This window comes from Solenopsis invicta, chromosome 16 (genome assembly GCF_016802725.1).
Source record: "Solenopsis invicta isolate M01_SB chromosome 16, UNIL_Sinv_3.0, whole genome shotgun sequence".
In the NCBI taxonomy this organism is placed as follows: domain Eukaryota; kingdom Metazoa; phylum Arthropoda; class Insecta; order Hymenoptera; family Formicidae; genus Solenopsis; species Solenopsis invicta.
Window position 1 is genome coordinate 24829810 of NC_052679.1, and position 21629 is coordinate 24851438.

The following is a 21629-nucleotide window of genomic DNA, read 5'->3' on the forward strand; positions in this document are numbered from 1 at the left end:
ATGTGGATGCACTCCATTGTATGTTATACACAAAAACTTAGCTACATTTTATTTTATGTTACACACGGAAACTTGGATGTAGTTGTTACATACAAAAAAGAATCTGCTCGACGTCGATAACGTTACGCGAAGGGGTACGCGTAAGAATGGCGCCGAATGGCGTGAACGTCGCAGCGGACGGGTGGACGGGACTCGCTGCAATCAGCTGCGATGTTCACGTCGTTCATACGCGTCCTCCTTCGCGTGACGTCATCAACGTCGAGCGGGTTCTTTTTGTACAACTGCATTCAAGTTTTGTGTATAATATAAAATAGAATGTAGTCAAGCTTTTATGTATAATATACAGTGAAGTGAATCTAAATTTTTGTGTATAACATACGTTGGAGTGAAATGAATATTCCGACGGAATATCAATCTATGCATTCACATCTGGATCATATCTTCGCGGTATGTTCCTCTCGATATACGTTGTGATATCGTGATGTAATAAAATCCGCTTCGATTAGAGCCGGAACAAAGTGTCGCGCGCGCGTTGCTTGTTACTAATTAATGCGTGATTGTAATTGATAAATCGTTCTCGTGTGTGGTATTGTGTACCGAATCCATCTGAGAGGAGGCGGAGGCCCGGAGGGCATCCGGCAACGGCGGAACAACCCTGGGTGAGTACTCGCACTGAGAAAAGAAATGATTAATTTGACTAAATTTTACAACTTTATTAAATTATTAATTTTTTAATGTTAATTGTGTCATTCGAGCATTAATTCATAGATTTCGTATTTGTGTGTTACAGGTTAATGTGGCGTTACGACTCCGCTGCTGTGCGTCGAGTCGGTAAGTGAGAAATTAACGGTTATTTTATTGTAAGTTAAATTTAATTAATTTAAGCTAAATTAAAAGTTCATTTTGGAAAGAATTTATTTATATTAAATTTAAACGCCGTAATTTTTTAAATATTAGATTAATAAAACAATTGCAATATCAATCATCAAATAAATTTAACATTTTATACGCAAATGAAATTCATATTAAATAATAAATATTTTTTATCTAAGAATAAATTTTTTACAATTTTTTTTCATAAATAAATTTTTAATTTAGGAAAAAAGTTAGTAAGTTGAAGTTTACGTTTTAAAAATAATTAAACTTAAAAATTAAGTTATTTAAAATTAACTAAGTTTAGTTAAAAGTTATTGCTTTTTAAAACTTTCCAATTATAATAGTTACCCAATCCTGCAATTAAAGATACAGATAAGTAAGTTAATTATTAAGAATAAGAAAATAAAAAATAAAATAGATAAATGTATAAATAAATTTAAAAATACGTATTCCAAATTTCAGAATACAAGAAAATAAGAAAGAATCTATTAAAAATAAGCAAAATAAGATAAATATTTCTTCTGCATTTACACTATCAACGTTTTCTTATTTCGATAGTCTAATAATTTACGAAATTCTTTATTATATCTGTTTTTCAAAATGTATCAAGATTATTTATTAAAAGTACAAATGCATTATAAAATGGTATATAAAGAAATTATTAAGTTATTAAATTCAAAATAACTAAAAATCATTAAATTTAAAACTGTAATTTACATGCTTTACGCTGAATTGTCTCAGTTTTGTGCGTCAAATGGCACTATAAAATCGATTGAAACAATTGAATACTCCACGCACTAATTTGCTAGCGAGCGATTCGTTGTAGGAAGAACAAGATTATCACGAGCGTCCCGGCAGTTGTCATCAGCGAGCCTGCGAAAAAAAAAATAAAAACTCAAGCGACTCGATAGAGCTGGACCGAATTAGTTTGTAACGGCTCAATTAAATGTAATTAACCTTTACAGCGTTCCCCTTCTCTGCACACGCATTGCCGATTCTGACACTCCATCGTGTCTGTCGCTCTGTCATTCTCATAGCACTCGTAACTGTACGAGCAAGTATAGTATAGACCTGTGAAACGATAAATCAACGTAAATAGGATTTTTTTAAAGGAAAGTTATTGCACATAAAAGTGTAAGACTTTGGATATTTATTTATGTTTATAATTATGTATATAATTATATGTACAAATTTTTAAAAGCTTCTTATTTAATATTCTGGAAGCTATGCACATTTTATTTTAAAAAGCATTTCTTGATGACAAACATTTAAGGACATGATTTGGGTAGAGCTTTATAGCTTCAAGAATATAAAATTTAGAGACTTTCAAAAATTTATACATATAATTTAAATGTGAACATTTCTAAATGGAAAGAATAGTTTCTTGCTTAAGTAGCTAAAAATTTAGCGGGATACAGGTGTAAAAATAATTTTGTTAAATTGCCAAAGTAATTGTTAAGAATGTTCAAGTGTATGATGATCAATGCTGCAAAAAATTTTAACGTTGTTGCAAGCAGCTTTCAACATAATTATTTTGGTAGGTATTTTCAGATTTGTATTCAGTTAAACCTTTAGATACTTTAGCTAAACCGTTCTTTCGGTGTATGCTTAATAGCTTTTCTTTAAAGAAACATAAAAATGAATATTGAAAATTGCTTTGTTTTCCAGAATCCTCCCTTAATACTCAATACTACAGTCTTCTTTATTGACCTTCTTCTTCTGGCGCAGAAAAAATAATTTCAATCGATTATCTTTTTTTCCTTTCGTGAGGAAAGAAAAATACAGATACGTACCTTTACTCTGTACGCATTTTCTTGTCTCGTTTACGAAATGATATCCTGTTAAACACTGACACTTCTCGTTGATGCATAACGCATAATCAAAACTGTCCTGGCACATATTGTCATTCGTATTTAGTTGACAAAGATCGCCGATTCTAACGGGTCCTGCAACATTTCTTCTTTGTATCTCAATTACTCAACTACATATTTGTTGAAAACAGAATTTGATGTTTTCTCCGATTTTTTTTGTATCTCAATACAAGTATCATGATTCTTACTTACTGCCAATGCAGTTTGAAGAATTACTGTTGTCCAAGTAGAAGTCATCTTTGCAGGTGCACGTGTTCTGCTTGCATTCGCCGTTTGCTATGCTTTGACACTCAAAGTTGTCCTTGCAGCTCAGCCCAACAGCTGCATAAAACGCAAGATGTTTTGTTATTCAAAAATAATCTTATTATGGAAAAAAAGCCAGGAAAGAAAATATAACAAGTTGATGTGCATGCAAAATAAATTTATTGACGCGACTTGCTTAACGTTATTAAATCGATGACAAATTATATCAATTGTAAAACAACAAAAATCATAGGAAACTTTGAAAAAATAAAAAATTGTGTGCATGCGATACTGTCAGCAACTCTGTTCGCGTTTGTTGATTTGTCATCTCTTTCTTAATGAGTCAAATCTCTTTTGCGCAACATTGCTATTTTGATTATCTCTTGCTTGAAAAATATTTGATAGTGAACTTACTTGCAGTGCACTTCGAGTTATCGAGGCTTGGCGCGTAAAACGGATCGCACAGACAGGTCTCTTGCCATCGACAAAATGCATTTTGGATGCAATCGATGTCCCTCTCGCATGGTTGGCCGACGAATTTGAGAGTGTGCGCTAAAACAATCAAAAATGGTCTAATTTTATAATTGAAAATGAATTTAAAAATAATTGTTGGAAAGATAATTATGAATTAAATGGCGATGAACTGTCTGATTAATTTCTAACATGATTTGCAATCACCTAGATACTTCGATTGATTTCAAATAATGCAACAGTCTAAAAGACTAACTATAAAAAATATATAAAAGATTAGAAATATAAAGAAGATTGAAATGTCTTTTAAAATAGAATTCAAAGACTGTTAGAAAACTAAAACTTATTTCAAATGTGTGAAAGGCATCTAAAAAATTTAGAGTTTTTCTAGAATCTAAGCGATCACCTTACGCGATCCAAGAGACAGTCTTATTTTTTGTATGTTCAAGAGAGACCTCTGAAAAAACTCCTAACTTATATAGTTAAATCTCTGAAACTTCTTCACCGCATGTAGGATGTAACGTTATCAACTTGCGTCGAGATTCACGTCGGGATATTTACACAGTAATTCACGTGATTCGGGTACACTCACAGTTCTGTTGAGAGGAGACGTAGTCGGCGAGCGAGAAGAAAATGAGGGAGATGCAGACGAAAGCCGTCATTGGAACAAAGATCTGTGCTCAAGTGCGAACGTGAGACATATACAGGTGACTGTTAGATAGCATGTTCGCGACGCACCTTCCACTATGGGTCGCATATACGCCCTGGTCAGATAAACGTCTTATCTCTAGGCGTATCTAGCGATATCCCGCTCGGAATGAATCAGAGATTTCATTTATCGTACGTAATGCGTACGTTGACAAAAAAAAAATACCAAAAACATTAATTTTATTTTATTTAAGGGGATGTATAGAATCAATTTAGACGAATCAAAACGGGATCTAAGTTAACGAATTTTTTGTGGAAAAAACGAAAAGAGTTAAGAAAGTAGTGTTTATTCCATTGTAGAGATCACATTTTTCTCTATTTGACATTTAAATTTTATTATAAAAAATAATATAAAATGGTGTCGCTTTAAGTTTATCTAAATCATGTTTTTAAAAACGCGTGACCACTTAAAAACGAATTGATCAATCGATCAATTTGCAATTTTACACACTTTATCTTGTAAGATTTGTCAATTTTAATAATTAAAACAAATTTTTTTTGTTTCTTACAATAATTACTTAATTGTAATTTACAATTATATATACATGATTTTACATGTATGAAAATTGAAGAATTGCCTCTCGAGGTCTCTATTTACATGTCTATGCCATTACGCATTTCCACCTTTTAAAGCAATCCTTAAAATGATATAAACCCTTTCATCGAAGCTAATCCTTTGACATTGGAAGATCCGGCTATCTAGTCGAGCAACGAAAAGTGCTCTAGTAATGGAAATCAGACTTAGTCGTTTAACGAAAAATGTTTTTAAGAATTATCTGATCAAAAGAGGAAAATGGCATAGAATCCTTAATTGTATACATTTCTAAGGGTACGTGGCCGCTGCTCACAATCTAAACACTAATCCTTGGCATAGGATTATTTTACGATGCTTAATTTTTTGTTGCAATTAAAAGAACAATTAAAAATTTATAGTAAAAACTATAACGTTAATTTTGAGCTGGCGTGTTATTCAAACGCAATATTTTGAAAAAATGGTTGCATTAGGATCATTAGATCTATCTTTTAATTTTATAAAGTTTACACCATTTTCTTTCTAATAAGTTCTGTGGCAGCAGTAGTGATCACTGTATAATCTTTTAATGAAATCAACACAACTTCTTTAGCTCTTTCTATTTTTTCTGAAAAAAATTTGCAATGTATCGCCGTGCTGCACTAATTATTGCGGAAAGTTTTTAAAAAGGTTTCAATCTTTTACATTTTATATGCGATACTTCTGAAAATGATAATGTCATCACTAAATTTTATAATAGAAGATTTTTCACAAAAAATTTGCAAAGTAAAACCTTAATTTTGATTCATTTAAATACATGCTCTCTTAAAAGAAAAAAAAGCGCTTTCCTCATCTTTAATTGATTTATTGAGTTGAATTGATTTATTCAGTTACTTGAAAAGAGAAAAGTTCAGTGAACGAATACACTGAGATCAATTGTTGCTTATGAAAGACGCTGAAACGCCACGACAATTATTGCTTCTCAATATTGTATTGTGTAAAATGAAAACAGGAAACGTGCTGTGTCATCGATTTGCGAATTCGTGATCGGACGAAGCTGAAAGGCAGCGGAAAATTTCTGTGTTACTTATTGGGTCTCATTTATACAAGTTCAAAACAAAGGTTATGAGAACGTTGAGTAAAAACGACTAATATTATTACTTCGATTTCGACGTTTTTTCCCGCGGTAAATCAGGCGGATGATTAAACAAAAAAAAGCGTTGGAACGCTGTGCCGATGACATAATTAATACGATTAACATTGTTTAATTATGTGTTAGGACGATTGACCAACGTCGTTTATTCAACGACAGTTTGTGCCGTGATAGCAATTATTCTGCTAATTCAACCACATCCGATTCATTATAGTTACAATACGAGATGTGGCCTTACACTATCGCTTACATTACACTTTCGCGTGATACTTGACGCTGTAATTATATACGTTTAGTTCACGGCGATTCGCGACACAAGTCACATTTATCTCATTGACAGCCCGTAAAATGCGACGTACACCGGAAATTACCAGGAAATGAAGAAAGCGTGATAAATACTTATACTGAATATTTCACTTAATATGTGGTGGATCTCTATAAACAATGTGCATAACATCTGCAAGTGTCAATATTTATAAATAATACATGAAATATGCAAAAGTAGCAAATTATTAGAGCAAATGCAATAAAAACTTGTGATCGTTGATTGTTAACTTTTGGTTAACAGTGTAACAATTCGCGAAGGTCATAGTTTCGTTTAAATCTAGTTTTATCTGGTTTTCATGTTATAAGAATTGAAATTGATTGAGGGAAAGAGAACTGGGAACAATGAAGTGAACAAATTAATGAACGCGTAGAGTGAAATAAACGATAAAAAGCGAAGAAACGTGGAACAAAGTTTTGAACTATGATTATAAAGAACAAAAAAAAATTTATTTTGTTACTAAATAAAAATTTTTTTAAGTAATAAAATAATTGTTTTGCACAAATAGTGTTTTAATAATAACATAAATGATACTACAATTAATTCGATTCACGATCGAAGTCTTACATCGTAACCCAATTAGTAAAAGGATACCTGTATTAATAATTAGTATAAAAAGATATAAAACACATTGATTTAACAGTAAAAAACAATATAACAATATTAACGCAGTAATATTTATTTTATGTTTTATGATAATAAAAGTAAAATAGGCGCATGTATCGATGTAAAAGTGAGAAGCATTGTAACGATATTAACAAAGTAATTAAAGACAACGCAGTTAATAAGATACACGATACTCGCGTATTGTGATAAAAGTAAATTCGAACAATGATTTTGCAAAAAGCGATATTATTGTATATAACAACGAACGTAGATACCGTACGATATTTAAATACATTTTTAGCACGATTGTTAGCACAGCGCGCGAAAATGCCGATCGGAATCATTGGTGCTTCCGATCCGTTCCAAGCCGGCAGAAAATTAACGCCGTTGTAGTGGGAGAGGACGGGCACGCAGAGAGGGATCACACAGAATACATATGTTTATGAGCGAGTGGTCGCGGGGTGAGAGACAGCAAACGGGAAGGAGGACTTCGTAAGCTCGGCTCTCCGGATTTGCTTGTTCACCAGTCGCGCGCGCGGTACCAACGATCTCGATCGCAGACCGATTTACATAAGTGAGCCGAGTCGGTTGAGATCGTAGGTAGATTGAGAGATCGGTGAGAGAATAAACGCAAATTGCGATCGATCTTTTCAAATTTTTTTTGTAAGGAGGAGAAATGAGTCCGGCCGGCACAAGGACTTGCGTGATCCTTGGCGCGATCATCCTGGCGATCAGTCTTACGAACGGAGATTACAAGCACGGTGAGTGTACCATCCTTCTCGCGATCAACGCGATCGATCTGCCTTGCTAATCTCAAAGTGTTTCGCGTGTTCCGCGACACGATAATTATAAAAAAAGTGTTCATCGCAAATTTTCACACGAGATTCAACGGCACGACTTTGAAGCATGTACAGTTGGCATGATCATACAGAACAAAGAGATAACATTTGTCGTGTAAACACCGTTTCGTCGTATACACAATATTTGGATGACCTTTCTTTCGAGAAGAATTCTCTTGAAATTTGTCTCGCGTCTGTTCCAAAATTTTCTATCGCCGTGAATATAAATTAAATTAATTACGGCTACGTAATTCAAAATGTATTTTTGCGCGAAAAAAAATATATTCTCGAACAAATATACATTTTTTCCGTGCAAAAAATAAATTTTAATTATACAATTATATACTTGGTTAAAAAAAAATTTTTTTTAAATATATGTACTTAACGCGAGACGCTACCGCATCTCTTAATAATTTTATTATTTTAAAAGTTAACTAAATTGGCTTTAAATATCGCGAGTTGTAGATAACGTAGTAATTTGTAATAATTACAACTGCTCAATCATACACGTTTGAATCACTTAAGTTCGAATTTAAATATGCAGATTAACGGTTAAGATTTATGGTAATAATATGAATCACAAATGAATCATAATAACGTATTTTCTTATCGAAATATAAACACACACTTCCGTATATATGCTTATCACCTAACATAGCATTTGCCTACTAACTGAATCTTGCCTAAAAACGTTATTTAGGTATATTATCTACATCTCTCGAGATATACATGTACAATGCTTATATATTTTTCAATTTCTTAATAAATTTATAGAATACTGTTGCTTTTAATATTCATTATAATGAATAAATAATAAACTATTAAACTGATTAATTTCTATAAGGGTTGTAAATCAAAGATCGAGGAATTTATCTATTTTAAATTCTAGAACAAATTTGGAGGTGTAAGTCAGAGAGATTTAGAATGTATTCTATCATGTATTTTCATTATACATTTAATAACCTAGTTTATGATAATTTTTTGGGGATGAAAAACGGAACAATAAATACCTGGTACAACCTTCTTATTTTTTGCTTTGGTTTCTTTTCTTCGTGCTTTCTGAACGATCAATTCAATTGCAGACATACATATCCCGTGCGTAAACACGTCAGATTGTAGGAACCTATCGACACTTCCCAGAGATGCTTTTTGCAAAGGGGGTTATTGCATGTGTCCGATGGTAGATGTTGACGTTCAACCTTGCTCTAGCATCAATGCATCTATGCACGAAAAGAAAATTTCAGGTGATACGACCGGAAACACGACTAACAATAAGTGAATTAAGAATGTATATTACACCTATTTTTAAAATAATGTAAAAAATACAGATTTTCTACCTGGATCAAAAATTATTTTTAAAAAATTAAAAGTTTTTGTGTGTATATAGTTTATTTTTAAGTATAAATATTTATAAAAATGGGTGTAATACATCCTTAATCCCTGAAAATTGCAAATTGGAAATTAGAATTTAATCAATTAAAATAAAACAGTTTAAAATTAAAATCATTTAATTAGTCAAATTCTTAAATTTTTAAATTTAATTCGCAATTCTCTTAATCTTTAATAGATTGTTTGATATGAGCTTTAAAGCTTTTATTTTATTTGGCGAATTTTTTGAAAAAGGTGATTTTTTTTAGCTCCGTTAGTCTATCGAACGTGCAGGCTCAACCAAGATTGTAATTTCCCGGGCGGAATTTGTAATGATACTATTCGCCAATGCGTCTGCTCGAAAAACTACGTGCCAGCGGACAACGGGCGAGGCTGCGTCTTAAGTAAGCATAGAAAGATATACAAATTTTTGTTTCTAGCAAAAAGCGAAAGTAATCTTAGAAATGTTTCTAACTCAAATATAATTTGATGCTTTTCAATTAATTAAATTATTAAAACTATTTGTGTCTAGTAGTTCCACGTATAATGCTTATATGATTTCTTTAAACAGAGGCTGACTCGATCGAGGCTTCTTGCACAGATGAAAATCAATGCTTAGCGTTTTTGGCGAATACTACCTGTGAGAATAATAAATGCGTTTGTAAATCTGATTACTATTACGTAGACAAAGCATGCTGGAAAATGGTCGGTAAGTGTTATAATAATGTCTTGCAGACAGAATAATGTAAGGAAAAGCTACAAATTAATTTTCCTTGAATCTAAATATAATTTCTGGACTTTGATTGATTCGTACGTCGATTGATTTGTTATAACGTTATCGAAAAGAATTTTTGATCGGCAAAAGATCCTTGGATTCCTTTATTTCCGATAATTAAAACGGAGAATTTAATCAATACCTTTAATTAATTTAACTGGCAAAATTGATTACTATAAAATGTTTATATTTTGTAATTTATTGATAATTCTAATTTCACATTTCTTTCTACCAAATTGTTATAAATAATATTACTAATTCTATCGGTGCTAACACAAAACGCTATTGGTATTATTTAATAAATTAATTGCCAATTAAATTAATTACAGTTTTATCAAAGTCATACTAAAAATGCTTTTGTTACTTCACTACTATTTAATAGTTTGTGCAATCTAATGAAATAATGTTGATCGCCGTGCACCGTATTAATTCTATTTGAGGGGAGATTGCAAATATCATCTTCGGCAAACACTCATAAATTATATATTATTCAAGTATATGATCAACATAATATCACGTTTGCAGAATATGATGAACCATGCACGAAAAACGAGGAGTGTTCGCACATCGAGGGTAGTATCTGCACTGACGACATGACATGCAGATGTGCGGCCGAAATGGTGCTAAATACGAACAATACGAAGTGTTTGCCGGCTGCCAAAGAGATGCAAGACGAATGTACGGAGTCGATACAGTGCGAGGCGACGTTCGAATTCTCAATTTGCGTCGACGAAAAGTGCCAATGCGATCAGAATTTTCATTACGAACGCGAGCTAACGAGGTGTTTCTTCAACAAAGGTACCTGCAAACCTCCGACTGATAATTTTACGTAGAATCACTACGTTTTCAAAAATCCAATTAGAATAATAATTAATATATAAAAATCTCTGCGAGAGATAACTAAACTGTCACAGGAAAGATTGCGTTCGTTGCGAATTATAAATTCAATTGTTTTCATCGTTTTGCAGCAATCGGCGATGAGTGCGCGAACGATTACGAGTGTTACCAGGCCGAGGATTACGAGAACGACCCGCCAATCAAGTCTATGATTTGCAACTCTAACATATGCACGTGCGCCGATAATTACACTTTTAGCGAAAACAAATGCGTGAACGCCGGTAAGTGAAAAGTGGTGTATTCAACACGTCGCATTTTATGCAAAACGAGGAAACAGTTATTTGCTCGAAAGATGCATTTCGACTTTATTCGCTTGAGAAATTCTTAGAGCAACTTTTGTTTGCAGGCTCGTCCGTCGCAGTGATCTCGTCGCTAATTCTCTCTGTGATAGCGCTAATTATCCTTTCGTGAAACACAAAGTTATGATTTCTCCGAAGAGGTATACTCGACGTTCGTTGTAAGTCAATGAAGTTGAACTTCTGATCATGATATCGTGCATGCGTAAGAGAAACAGAATCTCATGAAGAAAAATACGTGTGTAGAGCCGCCGTGACCAAGGAGATAATTATTCTTGGATTGTTTACCTGCAATTTGTAATTATTCATGTTATCATTTGCAAGACTTCTCATTTGCAAAGACTCTTAAGAGAGATCTCGCGAGTTTCTCACGAGTAATAAAAATATTGCGTTAACACGCACTAGTCTTACGTAAACGGTCTCTCGCGAATCAAAATGTATGCATGAACTTCCTGTATAAATATGTACATATGAGAACTGTCATAATGATAGTTCGAGAGTGAGAAAGAAAAACGGGAAAGAAAGAGCAAGATGAACGGCATTGTTCAAGCTTTAATGATAGATTACTTTATCACTTTATTTATGTAGATTTGAACACTCAGAGATAATTTCGTATTTATTAATTGTAAAGTGCTAGTACCGATTATGAATCGAGTCCTATTTATGCGCGCGTCGACGTACAGATATTTATTTCAATTTAAAGTACTTTAGTTTAAGTGTTATTTAAATTTACTGTATTAAAAAATTTACGATTAGAAAGATTTCAAATCTTTTCAGTAACTTTTTAGCAAGGTTAATATTTTTTTCTAAAGTTTAAAGTGCAATAATCGCAAACACAGAGAGGAGTTTCCTCGAGTAAAAGAAAAAGTTTGTTTGAATCAAAGAAATTTGTTATTCCATTTTGTTATTCCAAAGACATTTCTTGCACAGATATTTCGAAATACTACTGAAACGTTTCATTCTTTCAGTTTAAATATTTTTGAGACATCTCTGAAAAATATCTGTTTGTGCTATTTGGGTACTTACACTAATAAAATTACAAAAAACTCTTTCTTGCATTTTTTTAATTGTATTGTAATCATTGTAATATGAAATCATTTTCTCAATTATTGCTGATATTTAAAATACGTAAATTAATGTACATTAACTTTCTTTTATTTTATAAATTCTTCGCTCAAATTTCATAAAACTAGACAAAACAGTAAACATAACAATAAGGAAGAGATAAGGATGTCGAAATAAAATTGGTTTGAATTTATTATTGCAATTGACATATTATTCATGTCAATTATTAATTTTATACTGTTATATCACTTATAAAACTTACATTATCATTATTTACATTGTAATAAAATTTCTGATGGAACGATTTAAGAAATTTGATAGATTTTATGAAAATATCTATTTAATCTTTATAATAATTGCAAATATGTATATATTATGCAATAAATGTAAAATATCTTACAATAAACCTTCTTTTAAGAAAACACAAAAAATTATAATGAAAAAATTATGAAAAAATTAAAAAAGAGAAAAAATACAATGATTGATGACGTGTTTAAGAAAAAAAAAAAATTAAATGAGTGTCTTACGAAAACATCGCAAAAAATCTACACATGCATTGTTTGCTCTTGTTGCACAAGGGCCATCCATCAATGAAAGGCTCACCTCCATCTGTGTTCAACACATTCTTGAGATAAAAAATAAAAAAGCTGCTCCACAAGAAAATTTATATCAGTTATAAGATGCTATTGATAAAGCCGCATGCCAGAGACTTCGGTCTTATCTAATAGCATATCTTACGATCCAGAGTTTCAATTCTTTTTTTTTAATTTCGCCGAAGGTGCTTCTTTCTCATCAGGATTGGAGGACCTCAACATCGAGGTCAGTCTCCGTAGGACCTTCGAAGGAATAGCGGGAGTGCTCAGGAGGCCTCCAGTGAGGGGGCTGCGGAACGTTGCACTGTCAGTCGGGCTTTGCTTCGGCGATTGTATGGAGTGCAGTCGCCGGCGCGCACGACCAGCGTGAGCATCTATCTCGTCGACGTAAGATGTAACAATCGTGTGTAGCAATCGGAGTATCACAATCTCGAAGAAAAATACCGCGAAAGATATCGCGAAGATATTATATATTAATTTTAAAAAAGCAAGTGTGTGCAATATAGTAAAAGAAATGTGATAGATGAGACCGCCTTGAGATAACAATTAATATAATAGAAATATAATAAATTTGAGATATAAAATCCTGCGTGAGTGCAAAAATTGAACTGAACATCGAGTTGTAATGATTTAAAAAAAAAAGCTATTGAAAGATGTAATATATTACGCGTGAATATTATGTGTTGATAAGAAACAGCAAGTGCAGTATCGTTGGAGAAGCACGATGAAACATTATCAAAGAAAATACCTTTAAAGAAAAACAATTAATTAATATAATAGAAATATTTGAGCAGAGAATCATATCGTAAATATAAAAATTAAATAGAACATCGAGTTGCAGCAAATTTAAGGTAATATTAAAATTGGTAATGAATGTTACTAATAATATTTGCTCAATATTATCAGTATAAAGAAAATTAGATGCAATATTGTAAGAGAAACGTGATAAAAAATATCGAAAAAGACACTATTTAAAAAACCATTAATATAATAGAAATACTTATGTTTATACAAATCGAATGTCGCTATATGTTCAGTGAAAAAAATTGATAAAAAATAAAGTTAAAATCGCAACTTTCAAATTACGGAAAATAAACAAAATGTAAAATTTATTATTTGATTATTTATCGAATATTGAGATTAATTGATTCTCTTGTGAGTGATAAAACGAATAAAATGATTTTCGTTTAATCGACTATCGCATTTGAATTCGGAAAATATCGCATGCACGACTGTTTTAAGGGCAGTATTTTTTGACCCAGTAATCTTTTTTTTTTCCTTCTTGAAGAATCGCGAAGATCGCGGAGTCGTGGAGACCGGATCTACGCTCCTGGTTCTCACAGTTAGGTGAATGCCGAGTAGACCGCTCATAATTAAAGAACAAAGGGGAGCCCGTTTCCTACGCTTGCCTGTTATTCGATTTAACAATGTGTTTTGGAAGCGAGATTACAGCACGCCGGGTTTTCAATAAAGCTTGGAGTTGCACAAGTTGCTTGCACCGTGCAAATAACGCCAGACATCATTAAATCAATGTAGATCTACCGTCGCTTTAATTACGTCATTAATTAATTTAAAGTTAACATTAATTAACATCATTAATGTTATTGTAGTTATTAAAGAATGTTTAATTATCCATCCGATTTATTGTTATTAGCCATTCGATTTTATATTCGAGTCTCATTTACTATTTTTTTAATCTTTATTTCTTAAAAGATAGCCGATTTATCCAGCTAATCGTGTTTGAATAAGGATTCAGTCGCGCGAATGTACATACGTATAAATAGAATTGAATAGTTTTGCTCATAATACGGCACTGTTGACACATAACAATGGCTTCTGCTGTTGTAGCATCGTGTTGCGCAACGTAAACCGAAACTATAGAAACGTAGGACGCTAAACTCGTTTGTTCGACGCGATCGACCTTCGAGCGTTTACGGGACCGTCATTGAAATCCAAAGCGGGGAACTTCGCCCACGGTTTTGTGTCGATAGACACCGCGGCACTGAAAAGCATCTCGTAATCGCCTCGGTAATCGCGCTCGAAGAAAATCAAGACGGAAGCTTAGAGTCTACACAATATAGTAAAGTAAATCAAAATAATATACGTTGTTATATTAACAATATATATTATTATTTTATATATTATACAATATATTACTATATTATTATATTAATAATATTTACAGTACAAATAATGTCAACACCTGAGAAATTCACTTGTTTTGTTAACCAGAGATGGATCTACTATTTGTCTTTAATATCGATCTTCTATTCTTATTGAAACAGTGTAATGAAATGCTTGAGTCAGCAATATTACAATTCTTCTAGAAAAACGTCTTTTAATTGCTTAAGAAATTTTAAAAGAGAAAATTCATTTCTAATTCTCCTCAAAACTGTTTACAATGATTCGGTGATATTTAAGTCTGACTGCATCGGCCAGGAAATATTAAAATTTTAAAGAACAGACAACAATTTTGAAAAAGAGTAAAAATTTCCTTCTCGAACATCACTTATATAAGCAATTGAAAGATGTTAAAACAATAACGTAACATTTACTATTCCATGACTTTATTTCTTCAAAGATAGAAACCTGTGTTAAAGGTAAACTATGGGTCAATCTCTTATTAACGAAACGTTATATTTCCTAGATGTTTACATTAATTTGTTTATCCTTAGTATTATTAATATAAGAATCTTTCCAACATTGACACAGGAATCATTTTATTCTTATTCAATATTTAGGCAGAAATAAAATAATTTCTATATATCAACACACTACACATCTTTTACTAGAAAACTTCTAAAGGAAAAAAATTGTTAACGCGCGCGCGCAAAGTGTATTATGTTTCTAGAAAATAAAAAGGTTTTATATATTTGTGTATCTGCATATAAATGCTCTAAACACAGCAATGTTCTATAAGTCCACAGCTTGTATTCCTCTTTATACGAACACAATTTACACGTTTCGTTCTTAGAACGCTTTGACGTGCGATTCTAATTCAAATCGCGAATAGCGCGCGTTAGAACGATTTAGCACCTGTTGCCCGTCAACAACAACTTGACATGTACTAAACTATTCTCAATGATTACTACCGATGAATGTGCGATATTTGCACGTTTAAGTTGAAGTCGATTCGCTACGCTCAAACTGCATCTTCCGCCTGTCGAAATCGACGAAACAAGACGATGCTATAGCGACGCTCGCTCGTTCGCTCGCACGCGATCGTTTGTGAATTGGAACGTCTAAAATTAGCTGTTTAAAAATGACTAAAATTAAACGATAATTACCAGTTACGCGCGTAACACGATTTTGATCTAAATTTAATGCAACAGTTGTAATTATCCATGATAAATGTAAATTAAAGCAAAAGAAACGTTTCTTCTAGGTCGGGAATCAGTTAAATCTGATGTGAGAACCCAGCAATGGAAAGAATCGATATTTTTATTAATATGCTGAAGAAAAAGTCGAGTAGTTTGATTAATCACCAGAAATTTCAGAATCTTAATCAGTTTTGAAAGGCGAAATGAAAATTGATCGTGGAAAATTGGTCTCCCGCGAAGCGGCTCTAACGGTTCGAGTCAGAATCTCATAATCTTTTTATACGGAATGCCTAACGAGATCTCGTGACTCGAATAAGATTCCAGATCGATTCGTTGAGGACCGATCGAATGCCGCGGCGGTTTCGTGGACGGCGCGCCTTGGACGAAGGACGAGGATGAAGCGAGGATGAAGCGAGAGACATAGGCAACAGACAATTGTCGAGGGATACGCCTCGATGATGTCCGTGTCCGAGGATGTACCCACGTATCCCTGCCTACGATTGCGCAACAATTGGACGGGCGAGGAAACAATGAGAGCGTCATCGTGAGCTAAACGAAGAGCCGGAATCGTGACGTGGCGGCCTTCGAGCGATCGGGACGATCGGTCCACGATCTCCACTCGCGGGATCCGAAAATGACAATAAGTCGGCCGACGGCGGTGATGAAACGTTTCGTGCACGGCGTTCGCCCGCCGCCGTCGTCGTCGCGAGGATGACGAGGACGTGGACGGTATGCGGCTTCACGGGGCTCCTCGTCCTCGTACCCGTTACCGTCTGCGCGACGATCACCTACGTCAACGGCAACGAGGATCCGTCCCTGCGATGCAATGATCGCAGTAGCGCTGTTCACAGCAATAGTAAGCGAACAGAGTTCAGCGAGGCGCAATTAGACTTTCATTTATGTACGAGTTAATTGATGAGGATTTAAGAGCGTACCGGAGCGCGCAACCGCCGTGAAATATGAAGATCCTTCGGTCGTTCATTCTTCACGGATCGTGTCTAATCGATTGTTAGACCGTGCTCGTTGTGTCACGGTGAATTGGCCAGCGAACGTACAAAGCCGATTGCTTCATACATCCGCTGGCGTCTTCCTTATCCCTTTATTTTTTAATTAGACGCTTTACGTAATTTTACGTAATTTCCTCTTTTCTCTATTTTCCTCCTTTGTAAACTGTAATGATATCAAAATTACTAGAAGCACGAATTTTTAGCATAACGATCGGTTTATGTTTCAGACTTCTCGTATAATATTTCAGGAATGCTATTTAATATTAAGTAATATTGTACCGTTTGTAGAAAAATAACATACCGCGTCACAAATGAGACGAATTTTTTTCCAGAAACCTTTTCCCAGTGTAAATACGATGTCGACTGTATTCCGAATGCGTTTTGCCGGAACCAGCAGACCTGCTCGTGCAAAGACGATTACATCGAGTTCAGGAGTGACAATAACTACAAATGTCTGAGAGGTACTTCAAACACTCTTTTAATCACATATGTCTTATCACATTCCTTGAATGTGATACAAACGTTAATTATGCGTGTTAATTTACAATTATAACATTATCGTAAATTGAGAGTAAAATAGGATTTTTTAAAAATCGCCGAGAGATAGCGAGCGCTGCACTCGCCGATCTCGGTCTAATTATTCGAAGGGAACGATGTCATCGACCTCAGCAATGCGAGATCCCGCGGAGATATCTGTTCATCCCTATTCCTATCCGTTCCTTTCTCACGATCCCGCCTCACCTGGAGCGTGTCGTTCGTCGTGCTCGTTGAGCCGACAGAGATCACGAATAATTTCTATGAATGAGTCAGGACGGCGTAGATCCGTCTCTGGACAACGGGCCCTTTCGACACGATCGTAAAGTGATTGAATAAAGTCTCTTTTTAAAATAAGTAAATGTTCAAAAAACGAGGTCAGTATTCCGTCGATCCGATATTCGTTCCACATTTTATGATCGACAAAACAACAACGTCATTAAAGGCCCAACAATGAGCAAATTAAGAAGTTGTTCTAGATTTTATTTAATTATTGTCTATTGACATAATTAATATGTTGGTCTTTTTCAGTTGCATATTAATTAAAAATTAAAATCACGTCTGAAATAGTTGGGATACATAATATATATAAATGATAAACGTAATAAAATACAGAAAGCAACATACAAAGTGAAAAATTACAATGAGAGTGAATCGTGAATGAAAACAAAAAAACTATATAATTTTCATGATTAAGATTGAATTCACGTGTTTTTAATTAAAGATTGTACTATTATTCCGTGCACTCTGACGCTCAAAATTTTTCTGGATTATGCGCCGTCTTCGAATAGCGCAATCGCAAAGAAGGAAGCTTCGAGTGTAGACGTGACGAAATACGCAAAAAGAGCGACTCATAAGGCACGTTATTTCAACAGTGGCTACTCGCATCGGCGATCCCTGCGAGGAGGACATCCAGTGTGAGTTCACGTTTACACCGCAATCGGAATGTCGAGAAGGTGCTTGTCAGTGCGCCCACGATTCCCACTTCACGGACGGGAGGTGTTACGAGTCCGTCGGTGAGTTGGTTACAGCCTTTCTTGGGAAGTATCCCACAAGTCCCGACTAGTCCTTTCATTATGCACATCTATGGGAAAAATAAATAACTCGAGTTAGTGTCTAATAATACGAAACACCACGAACGGTTCTATTCAATGCCACATTCAGCGCGCGGAGGTGAAATTATGAATGATTACTCGTAACATTACAAAATAACGCTGCTCGTTTCTTACCGTTAGCACTACTTCTATCGCTCATGAATTACCTACGATTGTTTGCAATTCTTTACACGACGAAGACCAAATGTAAAGGAAAAGTCGGTTAACAGAATAAACGTCGACTTACGCTCGTAATTAGGTAAACCTACCATATATACTCGAATCTCTTCTTGTGTGCACATTTAGGTTTGGGAAAACGTTGTCGCTCGAATCGTAACTGTCACATCAAGAATACTTTTTGCGAATACGGTTTCTGCACTTGCGGTTTGCGTCATCATGCGAATCCAGATAATACTAGTTGTCTGCCGAGTGCCAGTAAGTGCTATAATCGATAAAAATTATTATAAATCTAGAATTTTTATGAGAATAATTTACATTACTATTAATTTACATTTCTTTTTAAAACAACGAATATTAAATGAAACATAGATGAAAAACTTTCTCCAAGATAAAAAAAATTGATTTGTTGAATTTTATCATGAAGTTTATAAAAAATAGCTTAATATTTATAAAATCTAAATTTACCAAATCTAAATCTCTGTATTTTCCAGAGTTGGGCGAGCACTGCAACAGCGATGACGAATGCATTGTGGAGAATTCGAAGTGCATACACAACAGATGTGACTGCAAAGTGGATTACGTATTGGCTAAGAGCGATCAACGGTGTTTGAAAGCCGCTTCCTGGATCGGCGAGAAGTGCGAGCAGCAGTCCCAATGCCAACTGTTCTTGAAGCATAGCCAATGCGGCGCGAATAAGACGTGTGATTGCGTCTCCGGTTCTCACAGACGCGGTTATCGATGCTTCGTCGACGTAGGCGAGTATTCGAATACCTAGATCCTTGCTCGCGTTTACCGCTAAACATAATCGCTCGATTGCATTAATTCGAAATAAAATCGTGTGTGTTAATCTCATAAAGATAAATTAAATAAAATCGTGTGTGTTAATCTCATAAAGATAAATTAAATAGAAAGTGGAATTAGAATTAATAAGCAAGTTTAAAACAAAATGCGAGATAAAAATACGGATTTTTAATGTCAAATTTCATCATTCGAATCGACGTATACGTAATGCTGAGAAATTTTGCATTTCAGAACTGGGCGGTCGTTGCGAAACTCACCATCATTGTATTACGACAACCTTAAAAGATTCAAATTCGACCTGGAAATCAAAAGTAGACTGTGTTGACGGTACAGAACCGTTTGATAATTACCTTTCATTATTACAAAGATTCAATTTTAAAAATTATGCTATATTTCTTCACACAGGCTTTTGCACTTGTACCGAAGGCTATACATTGATGGGGGAGCTGCAGGATTGTGTTCAATTCAGTGATAATGGTAAATATATATATATATATATATATATATATATATATATATATATATATATATCAATGTTATAATTCTTCAAACTAGAGAATACATGTTTTTTTTTTAGAAAGTTTCTAACAGCAGATCTCTAAAAACACATTAAAACTACCTGTTCAATATATTTAATTAGAGTTTTAATTACTAAGCTTATTAATTTAATTATTAACGTAATATATTAAATTTTTTTACTTTCTAGGTGCAACAAGATGGCAGGTGTATAGAATACTTTCTATCATTGTTATTATTGCAAAATTCTTTTTGCGCTAAAGATGGTAGATAACGATTCGTATTTAGCAGCATAAGACCTCGATTTATTAGCATACTTAAAAAAAAAAAATAAGTTGTTAATTTATGCAATTTAGATGCGTATCGTCGTATTTATCATCTTATTTATTTAAATTGTTATTTAAATTAAAACGCTTGACTAATGTAAATTTGTTACTTTAACTAGCAGCTATAAACAGCCAAAGAGAATCAGCGTTTCTTTACCAGAAAAGCGACGAATCTACTAAATTATTAATGTCATTGGTTTTGTTTCTTATTGAGAGACATAGTAGCACATAGTGCGAAATCGTTTTATGTATCTTTACGCGAGCCAGCCATTTGCCAGCCAATAGATCCAAAATATATTATTGGATCTGAGAAACGGCTGAACCGATCGAGTTCTTATTAGACTTAATTGATAGCTTGGGTTTGATTTATATTACAAAAGTGTTGTTGTTTTTTTCTCTACGAGCCTAATGAATAAAGATATAATGTAAAATGCAATGTGACAAATTTTTCATTAACATGTGTCCAATTTTACGATTCGTTATTAATGATTCACACGGCATATTTATTTGTGAAATAAAATTCATTCTGTAATGATTAAAACATTACAGAAATCATTATTATTAGAATAAAAGTAAAAGCGGCAAATACGAGTCAGGCGCGGTAGACGGTGCACAAATAAAGATAATGACAATCACATACATATATTTCATAAGAATTGAGTTTGAGCTTGTACACTTTTTCGAGCCAAATAACTCGTAATGTATGTCACTTCTCGACGAGAAAGCCCTCAACCTCACTACAGATGAAACGTAATCTAACTTATTTTTTGATGCATTTGCGCTGAGGATGGTTCAAAACTAGAGCCGAAACGTTCGCGGCATTTATTATTAAATTCTTGTGAAATCTATGTGATTGTCATTATCTTTATTTGCGCACCGTTTACCGCGCCTGACTCGTATGATTGATATTCATTATTATTATATAGAAAATGAAGCCTAACGTGTAAACTGCAACTCGGAAAGTACTTAAGAAAAAATAACTATATTATAGTGTTTTGAACAGCTCCTGAGACCACCTATTAGATTCTGTAATAAAAAATAAGGCACACTATTTTAAAAAATTTATTTGTCTCTCACGCTTTGGCATGATCCTTCGAGGTCAAACTGGTATCATCAGAAGATAGGCCATTTTATACCCTATAACTTTATCTGAAACACTTTTTTGTAAAACTTGCATTTTTCGAACGGTAAGCCCGTGTACAGTTTTCTAGGGCCATAGACCTGTTAAATATTATAACATTTAATAATATCCTT

At 33.8% G+C, this 21629-nt stretch overlaps 3 protein-coding genes across 6 annotated transcripts; 2 read left to right on the forward strand and 1 right to left on the reverse strand.

Annotated features, from left to right (window-relative positions):
• Positions 1-1473: 1473 nt before the first annotated feature.
• LOC105193825 (protein eyes shut homolog) lies at positions 1474-4234 on the reverse strand. Its single transcript, XM_011158436.3, has 6 exons — positions 4054-4234; positions 3405-3542; positions 2940-3068; positions 2670-2822; positions 1834-1947; positions 1474-1749 (listed from the first exon to the last, which is right to left on the reverse strand). Exons 1-6 carry the CDS (start codon positions 4121-4123, stop codon positions 1682-1684), a joined length of 672 nt encoding a protein of 223 aa, XP_011156738.1. The 5' UTR covers positions 4124-4234; the 3' UTR covers positions 1474-1681.
• LOC105193824 (fibrillin-1) lies at positions 4055-11988 on the forward strand. 2 transcript variants are annotated; one of them, XM_011158433.3, is made up of 8 exons: positions 4055-4168; positions 7433-7525; positions 8686-8847; positions 9241-9375; positions 9543-9680; positions 10272-10544; positions 10715-10864; positions 10990-11988. In XM_011158433.3, the coding sequence occupies exons 2-8, from the start codon at positions 7441-7443 to the stop codon at positions 11052-11054; spliced, it is 1008 nt and encodes a 335-aa protein (XP_011156735.1). In that variant the 5' UTR covers positions 4055-4168; positions 7433-7440; the 3' UTR covers positions 11055-11988. The 2 variants fall into 2 exon arrangements, with proteins under 2 accessions (XP_011156735.1, XP_011156737.1); XM_011158435.3 differs by lacking the exons at positions 4055-4168; positions 8686-8847 and having other exon boundaries at positions 7211-7525.
• A 442-nt stretch (positions 11989-12430) lies between these two features.
• LOC105193872 (uncharacterized protein DDB_G0272420) lies at positions 12431-20811 on the forward strand. 3 transcript variants are annotated; one of them, XM_039458462.1, is made up of 9 exons: positions 12431-14682; positions 16235-16773; positions 17257-17385; positions 18334-18474; positions 18859-18987; positions 19224-19487; positions 19765-19860; positions 19939-20010; positions 20240-20811. In XM_039458462.1, the coding sequence occupies exons 2-9, from the start codon at positions 16629-16631 to the stop codon at positions 20308-20310; spliced, it is 1047 nt and encodes a 348-aa protein (XP_039314396.1). In that variant the 5' UTR covers positions 12431-14682; positions 16235-16628; the 3' UTR covers positions 20311-20811. The 3 variants fall into 3 exon arrangements, with proteins under 3 accessions (XP_039314396.1, XP_039314395.1, XP_039314397.1); XM_039458461.1 differs by having other exon boundaries at positions 12431-13448; XM_039458463.1 differs by having other exon boundaries at positions 12431-12963.
• Positions 20812-21629: the final 818 nt, after the last annotated feature.

Bases quoted from the DNA above. Each gene is read 5' to 3' on its own strand.
- LOC105193824 (XM_011158433.3), top strand. From the start codon at position 7,441: ATGAGTCCGGCCGGCACAAGGACTTGCGTGATCCTTGGCGCGATCATC. The intron at 9,376-9,542 runs GTAAGCATAGAA...TTCTTTAAACAG, and splicing joins CGGGCGAGGCTGCGTCTTAA to AGGCTGACTCGATCGAGGCT. The intron at 10,865-10,989 runs GTAAGTGAAAAG...TTTTGTTTGCAG, and splicing joins AAACAAATGCGTGAACGCCG to GCTCGTCCGTCGCAGTGATC.
- LOC105193825 (XM_011158436.3), bottom strand. From the start codon at position 4,123: ATGACGGCTTTCGTCTGCATCTCCCTCATTTTCTTCTCGCTCGCCGAC. The intron at 3,543-4,053 runs GTGAGTGTACCC...TGATTGTTTTAG, and splicing joins CGTCTCCTCTCAACAGAACT to CGCACACTCTCAAATTCGTC. The intron at 1,948-2,669 runs GTACGTATCTGT...ATCGTTTCACAG, and splicing joins AAAATGCGTACAGAGTAAAG to GTCTATACTATACTTGCTCG.
- LOC105193872 (XM_039458462.1), top strand. From the start codon at position 16,629: ATGACGAGGACGTGGACGGTATGCGGCTTCACGGGGCTCCTCGTCCTC. The intron at 16,774-17,256 runs GTAAGCGAACAG...ATTTTTTTCCAG, and splicing joins TAGCGCTGTTCACAGCAATA to AAACCTTTTCCCAGTGTAAA. The intron at 17,386-18,333 runs GTACTTCAAACA...TTATTTCAACAG, and splicing joins TAACTACAAATGTCTGAGAG to TGGCTACTCGCATCGGCGAT.